Here is a 13579-nt window from a genome sequence, read left to right as displayed (position 1 = left end):
ATAACTATTGAAAAAGGAGAGACGGAAATCATCAAAACATAAAGTATTATATTTTTATGTGAAGCAACAGTAAAACATCTGAAAGGTCAGAACGCTCCAAAGAATACAGTAGACGAAAATAATATAATGAGGTTTAAATATTTTAATACAATATTTAAACCTCATTCCCAGCTGTAAACATTAAAAAATGAACATAAACCTTGACATGAAGGAAAAAAAGAAGTTTTTATACGCTAATTGTTGTGCAAGCATAATTGTACTTGCTCACAATCAGGCATTAATCCATCATGTTTCTTTCAATATTTTATACCTTAATATAGTAAGTCCCAAATTTTTTCAGTCGAAGAATCCTAAATGATCAACCCTTTTTTGGTGAAACGGCTACACTAGTTTATTAAATATATTGGGCAAAAAAAACAATATCACAAACCATCGTTGTGCAACAATTCAACATAACTCACGGATCTACAAATCGGGTTGTTCAACAATTTAGAAACAGCTTTCTTTAGCATATCGTTTCCCAAGGCAACTAGACCAGACGTCCTCTAATCCTGAAGACAGTGCTCAAATTTTCTTGATTGTATTTAAAAACAGTTTCAAACTCATTAAGGACAGAAAATATCCCCAAATTTTAACATATGTCTCAAATGTCAATGATTTTTTTCGAAAGCACATAATCTTTCATTTTATATGCTGTGAAATATAAAAATACGCGTTTTTTTTAAATAAATAAAAGTGAAAGATAATCCATACAGAGAATATAAACGAAAAATAAAAAGGAACCATGCTAAAACTGATAGATAAAAGCACCAGATTTTAAATGATATCAGCAAAAAGTAAACAAATTTTAACTATCATGTTACACATACATTTTATTTGTATTCAAATGCAGAATATTATATGATATTTCAAAACTGCTTAGTAATGAAATCAATGCTCAGTGCCTGAAATTAGTAATAAATTTTAAAAAAATCTTTATTGAACTTACAAATTAATATTTTCCATAAATATTTGGGTATCCTTAAATGGTAAAATTTCTCGAAGACGCTTCGACGAAAAGAAGTGGACATTAAGCTAGAGATATCCGAGCAACGCTAACATTAGATCTAGATCAGTTAATCTGAATTTCTTTCAAAGATCAGACTTTCAATATGTAGTAGACATGAAAAAAAGAAACTTTATCGATGCAGTAGGCCAAAGGCTCCATTGAAAATATTTCTACATAGTTGAAAATATAATATAAAAACCACATCAAAAAACTGGATGATAGGTTGGGTAGAAAGATGGTGGAACTCGATGTGCAACCATCTTCACGTGGTGAGTTTTGGGTTGTTCTGATTTAGCACAATAAACAAATGAAAATTAGGAAAAATGGGTAAACTTGTGTTTTTTTATTTTTTGCGAAAGCAAAAAAAATTTTTCCACGAAAGCACACCCTTTTTTTTCATCAAATTCACAAAAACGCAACCCTAGCAGAAAATGTTTGAACAGGCAAATTTTTGTGATTTTCTCAAAATGCAAAAGCAGGACGGGGGCCTTATTTACAAATTCAAAAACTTATGTGCAGATTTTTCAAAATTTCACAAAAATGTGGAATTATGCTTGGATGCATAAAGAACACAATTCAGTTTTTAATTGGAAGATTGCCACTAGTTAAGCTGGCACAGAGTTTATCAAACAACTTCGTACCAAATTCGAATATTATTATTATTATTAAAATAATATATTACTTTGAATAATAATGTAGTATGAAGCAAAAATTGTAATCATATTCATGCGATATATTTTAATGATCAAAATACAATGAAAATATGAAAACGTTTGCAAAAAATGTCATCAATAAATCACATCATTGCGATATAAATACCTTGAAAGAATAACATTTTTATGTGGCTATACCCACTTCAACTTTGTTTCTAAATAAATATATTATACAAAAGAAATGAAAAATATACTGTACACATATGGCAATTATCTAATAAAATGATAATAAGGAACAAAAACATATCAGTAAGAAATGATATCTGAATGAAAACTTATATCATCATCGATTACAATTCTATGTAGTTTGCATAACTTATTTCAAATTTTATTCTAAACAATGAATGATAATAATGAAATAAAATTTCCTTCATATTGAAATGATGTAACACGATAAAAATATATAAGCTGCATACAAAAAATATGAATAATAAGTAATAAAACGTTTATATTTATACCATGAATCAATAAAACTTTTATGTGGTTTGGCTGAAACTACTTTAACATTAATTTTGAATAGATATTTAATATATACATTATAAAATATTTACATTCATTAAGTAAAAATTGCGTGCATTCTGAAATGATATAATATAATGAAAGAATTGTTAACGAAAAAAAGATCGTAACACTGGGAAATTAATACCATCAAACAATAATCATTTTATGTGGTTTTACACAATTCTACTTTAATAATTCTGACTATAGGGATTACTTTAATGAAATAAAATCTATATGGATATTGAAAATATTGCAATACAATAAAGTATGAAAATGTTTAAAAAAATTCATCAATAAATCATATCAGTAGGACACTTAAACCATCGAACTAAAAACATTAAACACTTCAAATTTAACTCTGAATGAAGATATTTTTTAATTAAGGAAATTTTATGCGTGCCTATGAAAAATAAGACAATAACACTTATATGTTTTTTTTAAGAACCAATTATTAAATTACACCCAAATTTTTTTACACCCAACTCAACCTTAGCTCGGACTAAAAAGAAATTTCAATTCAGAACAACAATCCTATCTACTCTAATGAAATAAAAGTTGTATTCATGCTGAAATGATAGAACACAGTGAAAATATAAAAGCTATTTTTTAAAAAATAATAAATGTGACGCCATGAATGTTTATACCACCAATCAATAACACTTTTATGTGGTTTGACTTAACCCACTTCAATACTTTAATTCTAAATAGATATTAACTTAATGATATTTAAAAAAAATTTATACATATTGAAATAATGTAACACAGTGCAAATATAAAAACTGTTTGCAAAAAATAAAATCAATAATAAATAATATCACATGGATACTTATACCACCAATCAACAACGCTATTATGTGGCTTGACTTGACCCACTACATTTGTGTTTAACTTTTCACACAAACCACAGAGCCACTTGTAAGCACCATCCTGTATGAAATATTTTCTTCGCCACTGAAAATAAGACAAAAATTTTGCATCATTCACTGTAAGCTCCAGTAAATAGTTGGCCAGGTCTTTTGGACTAGAATAATCTCTAACATCGATAAAAGAATGAGGCGGTAAGTGTTCTGCGTAGTTATCGCCACCAAGGACGACTGGTACCATGCCTGACATCAGGGCATAGTAGAGTTTCTCTGTACTGTAATCTTTGCAAACGGAATTTTCGAATGAAAGATAAAATCTGCAGCGGTGAGACAGCCATTTGTAGCAATCTATAGTTTTTTCATAAGGACATGAGTATTTGCCGCACCTTCCGTACACCTCTACAGAAATCGAGTTATTCAAATCATCCACGTATTTTTCTCTGTTACTGGGTGCTTGGCAGTTACTTACAAGCCAGCAGACACTGCTACGATTTAAGCTAATTTCTACAACGGAGAAAAATAATTATATTAAAATATTTGCATTAAAAATAGTTTAAATATTGTTTGTATTAATAGTAATAATAATTTGTATTATAATTTGAAATATTTGCATTGAAAATATTTTAAACAACGTATAAGCTTAATTACTCCGTACTACCCGACAATAATCCTATTTGAAGACATTGGAACAATATAATTATAAGTCACATTTTCAAATTATTTTGGAGAAGATTTTTGGTGAAAAACACCACTATCACCACTATATTTTCTCAGGTTTTTCAATTTCAGTTCATGGTTTTACACAAAATATTGCCTATAACTTGAAAAATATCTTCTATTTCTATTTCACTTGCAAACTTTTAAAAAATCTTGATTAATCAAAAAAAAAAAATTAATATCTCATCTGTTTTTAAACCATTTCTGTTTCACACTTTCCCCTTTGAAATAACCATCAGGGAATACTATTATTCACTTGTTTTAATATTTCGTTCTTGTACTGATGCTTTACTTGCTTGTTCTAACATTTCATTCTTGTTCTGATATTTTATTCGCTTGTTCTAACATTTCATTCTTGTTCTGATATTTCACTCACTTGTTCTAATATTTCATTCGCTTGTTCTGATTCAAGCTACATTATTAATTGATGATCTGACTTAAATTTTTATCATACTGAATTCTGAGTCTTGAAAAACTGACAGCTAAGAGTACAGATAAATTAAAACTTTTCACTTCGAAAAAAAATTTCTACAAAATTAGTCAGTTCTCAAGGAAGTTCATTTAGTTTTAGTTTCCATTTAAGTTCTATTCTGTAAGAAAGTCATAGGACATTCCCTTTTAACATTTTGTTTTAGCCTCAGACAATTTACATAATTCTCATTTTTATTTTTTCGTTTTCAAAATATAAATATCTAAAATTAAAAGAATTATAGAATTTTTCATTTAACTCGTTTAATAAACTTGAGCTTTTTATTATAATTTTGAATAAGAATGTCGGGGAATATTTTAAATAACATTATTTACTTAGTATGTACACAAATATGCTACCCATTTGCACTAAGTATGTAAACATATTAAAATACCATAAGTGCAAAAATTCTATTATTTAATAGATGTTAGTATCAATGAATATATTCCAACACTTCATGAATTATACTTGATGAATAATGCACGATATGAATTGTAAAAATTAGAAATACAGATGCATGCATGTTGTATATATATTATGTATGATTATAAATATCTATTATAAGAAGAATTATGGTATTTTTCATTTAATTTGCATAATGAATTTAAACATTTGTTGTAATTTTCAATAAGGTTATCGGGGAATTTTAAAAAAAAACATTATTTGCTTCGTGCGTGCAAACACAAATATGTTTAACATGTGCAATTTAGTATATAAACACACTAATTCACCATAAGTGCAAAAAATCTATAATTTAATAAATGTTAGTATAAATGAATATATTCCAGCTCTTGAGTCATAATGCGTGATGTGAATTGTAAAAATTAGGAATACAGATGCATGCGTATTGTGTATTTAGATTTGTTAATCAATATTATTAGAACTAAGTGAAACAATCAATAATAGCCCTGCATCCATCGAAAACATGTAAAAAATTCCTTTCCAAACAATGAGGTGGGAAATTTTAGCAGATGCTGTCCCAGTTTCCAACACTTATCAAAAATATTTGTCACTTTCCAAGTATTTCAATAGGTCTTAATTGTTAATCGTGTCTAAGTATTTATTGCAAGATATTCAGGTTGCCCCAACACCGTGTGCAAATAAGAATATTTTGTTGAAACAATAGTTTCTATTAATATTATTAATTGGTTTAAAAAGAAACTTTAACAGACATTTTTAAAATAAAAATATTTTGTTTAAACTTAGAACCATCAGAAGTGCAAAAAATCAGAATAATTAAAGAAATAACTTACATTGCTATATAAATAATACTTTACAAAACCAAATTCTCTCGATTAAAAATTTTTATTCGCTTCAAAAATATATAAATTGGAAACAACAATCTGTACTAGCACTCAAAAATACGCCCCCTATTTAAGATGTTATTGAGAAAAAACAAAATTGATTCGAAATATAGAATGGAAAGTTGCCAATTTAAAATAGAAAATAAATGTAAGAAACAAAATTAGAAAAACCTCACCAGCCAAGAAATAATTCTTAGAAATATTACATTTGTTCTAGAGATGATTGAATTATCTTAATTCTAAATCTGCATGTTTTAAATGTACATTCTGAAGAGCTGTGAAATTTCCAATCTTCAAGCAAAATCCTTCCACTTAAAGTGTAAAAAGCTATTCTTTTTTTCATAAATATAAATGTTACAAATTTAAAAAACGAGAGAGAATTTGAATGAGGTTTAATTTTAGAGAATCTGAAAAAGAAACGGAGATATAAATACATCATCATAGCATAAATAAATTACTATGCAGATGGGGGGGGAGGAATATTACTACACTGTCAAAAGTTTTGAAGCTTGTGGCATCATGATATAGTACAAATTTGCAACACATTTAATATTGTAAGTTGAATCGTATTATGGTGCTCCTTAAACTTGATTACAAGATTCCATGGTTCCACTAGAATGGAAACATGGTTTAGTTTAATAATTTCGCACTACATTCGAAAATTTTACATTAACACTGAACTGAGAATGCAAAAGGAACTGGCATAAAAGAACATAAATACATCTACTCAAACCTACCTGGCATTTCTGCCACTTTGGTACGAGAAATGACTTTACCATAAGGCGCTTTTATGTCAGAATCTTTTCTATAAGTAGCTGTCCAGTGAATTTTGTCATCTAGTTTCCAAAGGGCATCCGCTGATGTATGAGGAGGAGCTTCTTTGTTGAAAAGTACCAGAAAAGGACAGCTTGAAGTCTGCTCATTTGAGAAGGGACAAACTGGAAGATCGTCTGGCTTTATATTCCTCCAGTGCAGGACTACTGCGCTACTATGATTTAGGTGAATGCGATCCGAAGTTACATTACAATTGTCAACAGGGCACTGAAGCTCTTTGGTTGATGGTAGCCAATTTTGTTTGCCGAAATAAGACGTCCACAGCAAGATTAAGTGATGCTTCCTGTAGAGTTTTAAATAAATGTGTGTAGCAATAATCATTAAATTAATACAGTAGAACACCGAAGCCGATCGGGATAATGCAAAATTCGGATAATTGGACAGCTTTAAAAAACGGTTATGAGAATGTTTTTAAGTAACTTCCCTTCACACATTTTTCTAAGACTTAGAATTGATAATTGTAGTAGTACCTGTTATAGCATATTATGAATAACGTGTTTAAAAGTTTAAATTTTTTTTTTTTTCAATTTCATTAGAAGCCTCCTCCCATATTAGAAATTGATATAACCGACATAACCGGAAAAAAATCTGAGGTTCTTTTTCAAGGGCACCGATGGTCAAAAGAAGCCATTTTTACACCCCTTAGATGCATTCTTAAAACAAAGTAGCCTTTTCGGAATCGAGAAGATGTGGAAAAACACATTATCCTTGGAACATCTGGTTTATCGGCAAGCCGGCAAGTCGGCTTTTGGTTAATCGGTGCTCTACAGTATAAAAAATAAGGTCATAGATTAGTAATATAAAATAAATTCACTTTTATTTTTACTATTCGTTGAGCATTCGTCTTCGAAGCTGTTAAGATATAAACGCCTAAAACTAAAACATATTTAAAAATTTGTTACATGCTTTTAATAAAGCATCTAGTTAGATTATGTTGAATGTGAAAATAATTGTCAAACAAGTAATTTGACTTAGTCTTCATTTTGAGTGGAAAAATCATTTATCTTGGCACACTCTTAAAAATAAAATTCATATTGGCGATGATTCAACAATCCTTCAGCTGTATTTCGTTGCTTTTAGCTATCATTTTATGAAGAAACCACGTGATTTTTGAATGAGACACTAACTATCAAATGTTAAATAAAACTACTCCTCACTCTCTTAAAATGAAACAGTTATTTCCCCTACTCAAAATAGAGTTAAATTTTTTTAACTCAGCTTGAGTGAAACACATTCTTATTTGAGCGAAATTCTTACCTTGCGTTTACTCAAACTTGAGTGGTATTTTTTAAGCAATATTTGAGTGCTTTTAGCTCAAACTTGAGTGATTTATTTAATATTTAATTGCTTGGGAAATATAAGCTGGAATTTCTATCGCTTTATTTTAAAAAGCAAACAATAATAAATCTAAATAAAATTGTTATGATCTGTGATCTAAATAGATTATGTCTTCGTTTTTATTTTACGTTTAATTTTTTTTCTGGAGAATATGTCATTTAATATTTTGAATTAAGAAGAATTAAAACAACTTTTAGTACACTGCGGTATTTCTGAAGAAGACGCTATTTTACTTTTTAGTAAGTAGATATACCTTGTTGCCTTAATTTTGAAAATACTTTTATTTTGAATGTGTTATATACACATTCCATTTAAATTAGCTGTTTTTCAGTGTTTTTTAATAAAATACTATTCATTTAAATTATTTGTCAAAAAAAATTATTAAAATTGAAAGAGTTAAATGTGGATGATTATGGAATATTAAAAAAATCTGATTCCATGCTAGAATCTTTGTCAAAGCATGTGGGAATATATTATATCTGATAAGAGTTCTAGAATTTTTCAGATTTCATATTAAAGTTTTAACATTTTATTTTAATATAATAAATTTATATCCATGTTTTAGTTTTTTTTATGTATAATTTTGGTACAAAACGTTTCTGGATAATTATTTTCATATCATTCTATACTTCTTTTATAAGAGATATTTACGAAATTATTGTTCATACAGACTATAACTGCTGTTATTTAAATTGCTTTCTATTAATAAAGTTGACTGTCTTTAGTTTATGAAAGTTCACATTTGCAACATCTATTCATTCAAATCAGAATCTTCAGATGTTCAATGCATCTTATTATAAATATATCATTCAAAGAAAAAGTGGAAAATATTATATTTAAAAAAATTAAGCAGTATTTTGAATTTGTCTGTTTTTATCCTGTTTTTAGCTTTTATATAATTGGAATTCAGAATTAATACTATCTTCGTATCTCATAAAGTATTTATCACTTTATACAAACTATTTTTCCTTTGTTGCTATCATAAAAGTTCTTACCACTTTTCTACAAGTTCAATTTTCGAGGCCAAATTGAAAATGCAGAATTAATATTTAATTAAAAGTACAATGCTAATTAAAGTTCTTGAAAATGCAAATAAATGAGAATTTCACAACAGTTATAGATTAATAGTAAAAAAATATGAGCAGAATTAAAAATAATATTTATTATGAGACATAGTGTAATTTGAATTTATATACCTATACCCAGCTGAAAATAAATTGCAGTTTTTCTACAGAACAGAAGTAATTTCGTAGTTTTTTTAGAGTTAACTACAAGTTTTCTGTAGTGCAATCTTAATTGTAAAAACACTGCAGTTATTTTGCAGTTAATGCGAAGTAATTTCTCAGTAATTTATTTCGAAAAAACTTTTAGCTATTGCCTACAAAATTACTGTAGCTTAAGTGAGGTCACTTTAAAATCATAAATTTAGAAAAATCTGAAACTTTAAATCCGTGGTCATTCTGCAGTAAATTTGAAGAAATTATGCAGTCATTGTTTCAGAAGTATACTTTCTGATGAATCTACAGAAAAACTGCAGTTACTTTACATTGTTGTAAAATTGAAAGGGTTTGATGTCTTCAATCCTGCTTTCCTGGCTGGTATATTAAATTTTTGTAATGTTTTTTCATTTTTTTCTCTTTGATTATATATTAATTTCTTACAATTTGGTAAAAATTCAAAACATATATATTGATAACGGAAATAACATACACTATCTGTATTCATAATAGTTAAAATCCATAAAATACATACTTGACTTAATTGTAATTATTTATAATTCAGAAGCGATACAATTTAATTAGTTTAAAATATGCCTAAAATTAGGTATTTAAATATTTCTGTGTTTTAGTAATTTTAATAAAAATGTCGTTTTTATTAATTTTTATTATTTATTTCTTTTTGACTTAAGAAAACTATGTTTGAGGAAAGTTTATGGTAAAAACAATATTAAAGTAAAGTCAAGTAGTTAATGTTAATTAGTTAATTTTTTTATTCGAATTCATACTAAGCTAGGATTATTGCAGAACAAAAAATATACTTATTTTTTTCTAATCAAAACAAATATATATTTTGGATTTTAAACAAATTTATATCAAAAGAGTTTGCAAAATTCAGTTTGAAAAAGGGTATTTAATCCAGATTTTTTAGCTTCAAACGTCTTTTTCAAAAATTTATTAATTTCACTTAGTTTCAGAAATTTGGCTTAAAAAAATTTAGGCAATTTAAAACAATATACCTTTTTTATTGCTTGAAAATAAAGCTTTATAAATTAAACGAATAAACTTGTTCGAGAAAAAATAACTCATAGTATTTTCAATTGAACCTAAATGAGCATAATATTTATTAAACTGCTTACTTTAAAAATTCATTCAGAGCTCCTTACTTTTAAAAATTAAACTTAAAAGAAAAATGACAAAACATAGGAGAAGGAAAAAAAACTCAAATCTACAGTGGTTAGGAATTTTTCCTAAAAAAAAAACTCTTAAGTAATAATTCATTTAATTGTTGTTTTACCGTATACAATCAAAACAATTGGATAACCATAAAATGCTGCTATTCAAACTGTTAACTCTAAAAAAAAAATTTTAACTTTGTTTTCACCTTATTTGATTTAACAAATAAAAGCTTTATCCTCGCCAACAAGACCCAGCTCATGAAAGTAATTAGTTCTTTGTAGCAGTCTTGACACAGGACTGTAGCCGAGAGGGTTAATCGGTGAATCTCACAACAGACGGGAATCGAGTTCGAATCACAGAGTTGATATGCTCACAGCGAAAACTTTCACAAGTACTATACTATCTAATTCGATATTTAAATTCAACAAAAATTATGATTAAAAAGAATTCCTGTCTAAGGCTTTCCACTCAAAAGGAAATTTTTTAAACAAAACTGTAATATTTTCTATCGCTTACGATAGATGGCACCACTAAAAACAAACATTTTGTATATTAATAATAAAAATTTTGACTGCAATTTACAAACTGAAATACAGAAAATCACTCAAAAACGAGTTAAAATCACTCAAGTTTGAGTGAAAACGATCCACTCAGGTAATACTGAAAATCACTCAAGCTCGAGTGAAAATAACTCAAGTTTGAGTGAAATTTTTTCACTCAAATTGAGCTATTTCCATATAACTCTTTCACTTGAGTGATTTTAACTCAAGATGAGAAGGCCGGTTTTTTCTAGATGAAAGAGTTAAATAGCACTCAAGTTGAGTTATTTTCAGTCGTTCATTTTAAGAGAGCACTCATATGTTATTTAAGTGCATTTTAGGATTGCTCCAAAAAGTCTCCGTATGACGTTATGGTACAAGAGTGATGCGCTTGATTGTCAAGTAGATGTGTCTGGTTCGAATCCTGATCGTGTCTGAGAACTAATTCGTTCACACTCTTTCTCATTTTAAGTTCATAATCTAATGTATTTCTTCTTTTTTTACGGATTCAGATTCTTAACCTTAGAATATGAGTCAGCCTAGAAAATATGCTCTTGCAAAAACTGAAACTAACAATAAGAGACTCAGAATTCCGACTGCTCTCCGACCAAAACTATTGAGACTATACTTTCAGATTGTGGCTACCCTCTATATTTGAGGGACAAAAATCTGTCAGAAGAAAAATTAACATTCTTTCAAAGAAATTACATTGTTGTTGTTGACTTATTCCTCTTGGTCAGACGCAGACTAGACCAAGTCAATGAGCTCGAAAGTCTTCAGGAAATCAAATACAAGTAAGGGTCCAGAGTAGAGATCTTTCTTCTCCAGACCAAGACAGTGTAAAACGTGATCGGGAGAAGCCTGTGCAGAGTTACACCTCGTGCACGTAAGAAATTACGTTTTTATGGCAGATTTAACTTAAATTATCGTCTGCACTACTTGATTATGATATTTAAGTTGAGCCCTCAATCTCGAATTATCAATATTGAGTCCATAAAAGTGAAAATCTAATTATTAGATCAAAAAAATCTTTCGCTTTTTTTGTGGACAGAATTACACCATAAAAAATGTCGGATCAAATTACGATAAAAAGTACAAGCACTCAGGGTGCAGGCACTTTTTACCGCAAAATACATTTTTACCGGAACATGTTATGGAACAAAAAATCTGTAATACCGTAATTTTAACAGTAAGAATTAGCACAAAATTACAGAAGAACTATAATTAGAGAAGTATTACTTTAAAAATTACAATATAATATTTCATGGTAAAAATGGATTTTACGAATAATGCACCCAAAGTACCGGTACTTTATACTGTAATTTGAACCTGAATCTTACCGAGTAGCTCTTATTAGAGATACTATTATTATAACCTTGCTAAGTAATTTAGAGCATTAAAGTATCATAAATACATCGAAGCATTAAGTATTATAAAGACATACACAAGAATAAAATGACATAATACAAATTATGAATTTGAGTTAATTTATAAGCTTCACATAAACCATTTTTTGATGAAATGTTATTTTACAAAATTATCGAAAACAAAATTTTTTCCCTCACCTGTCCGTAAGTAATTGACGTTTTGAGGACAGAGGCAGTGGATTCAAAACAAGTTGCTTGATATTGATTGAAGTCTGTATCAATTTGTCCGGCAAGATGAACACGCAAAGAGCAACAAACACAAACAAGAAAACTATACTGAGTTTAAGGATGTAAGTTCGGCGGCTGTTCCGACGTGTAAATATTTTTATCCCACCGTTGTCATCCACCAGATTCTGAAAAAATTAAAATAAAGTTAATTTAATACTGGTATTGAAAAAAAATGTTTATTTCTTAAATGCCAGACCTACAGGATACATCAAATCCTTATTTTTGCAAAATAAAAATTGAAGAACAAAAAAAAGAAAAGCTTTAAACTGATTAACATGAATGAGTCTCGCTTCATTAAGTATTAGTAATACTTACATTAAAGCAAGCAATAAAATATGCAAAATTTTTATTTCCATAGGGATTTTTTCTTTTCGGAAACTCACTCAAATTTAGGGAATTTACTAAACTGTTGAAAAAACAGGAAAATTTTTATTAAATCAGTAGACCAGGAGAAATTGGCAAAATCCTGTATACTACTGGTAAATACAATAGAGTCGGCAGCCATATACATTCTATAACAAAAAAATCCGATTGAAACGAAAATTGGTGGATAGGAAGACAATGTACAGAATAGTAAATGATTAAAATTTCAGAACAATTGAATAATTTATTGCAGAGTTACAGTAACAAGTTCATTAAGGTGTTGGCCCGCCTCTAGCCTGGATACAAGCTGCCACACGGCATGGCATAGACCGATAATGCTCCCGGATGGTCTCTTGCGGTATTTCCTGCCAAATTCAATCCAATTGTCGAACGAGGTCATCAACATTCCGTGCCAGATGCAATCGCCTTCCCATCATATTCCAGACATGCTCGATGGGAGAGAGATCTGGTGATCTGGCAGGCCAAGGAAGAGTTTGACAAGCTTGCAGACAGTTTATAGCAACACGTGCCGTATGTGGTCTGGCATTGTATTGCTGAAAAACCAGCCCAGGGTGCTGCAAAAGGAACGGTAGCAAAACAGGTCTTAGGATGTCGTCGACGTACCGCTGTGCAGTAAGTGTACCTCTAATGACGACCAAAGGGGTCCGGATGTCAAAGGAAATGGCACCCCAGACCATAATGCCTTGTTGAGGGCCGGTGTGGCTCTCAATAGTGAAGGCAAGATCCCCCCTTTGCCCTGTGCGTCTCCAAACACGTCTTCGATGATCGGCAGGACACAGTTGGAAGCGGGATTCGTCGCTAAAGACTATACGTCCCCA

At 29.2% G+C, this 13579-nt stretch overlaps 1 protein-coding gene across 1 annotated transcript in view; it reads right to left on the bottom strand.

Moving 5' to 3' along the window:
• Positions 1–1771: 1771 nt before the first annotated feature.
• LOC107451131 (lewis-type alpha-(1,3)-fucosyltransferase) overlaps positions 1772–13579 on the bottom strand; it is a 36673-nt gene continuing 24865 nt past the window's right edge. The window contains exons 2-4 of the mRNA XM_016067135.4: positions 12288–12502; positions 6353–6732; positions 1772–3629 (exon numbers count right to left, since the gene is read on the bottom strand). Of these exons, the coding sequence (XP_015922621.1) occupies positions 3061–3629; positions 6353–6732; positions 12288–12502 (1164 nt within the window). The 3' untranslated portion in view covers positions 1772–3060. The remainder of the gene's footprint in view (positions 3630–6352; positions 6733–12287; positions 12503–13579) is intronic.

This window comes from Parasteatoda tepidariorum, chromosome 4, assembly GCF_982258835.1.
Source record: "Parasteatoda tepidariorum strain Cologne lab strain chromosome 4, Ptep-v5.0, whole genome shotgun sequence".
Taxonomy (NCBI): domain Eukaryota; kingdom Metazoa; phylum Arthropoda; class Arachnida; order Araneae; family Theridiidae; genus Parasteatoda; species Parasteatoda tepidariorum.
The sequence above is the reverse complement of the archived record's forward strand: the minus strand, read 5'-3'. Positions and strand labels throughout refer to the sequence as shown.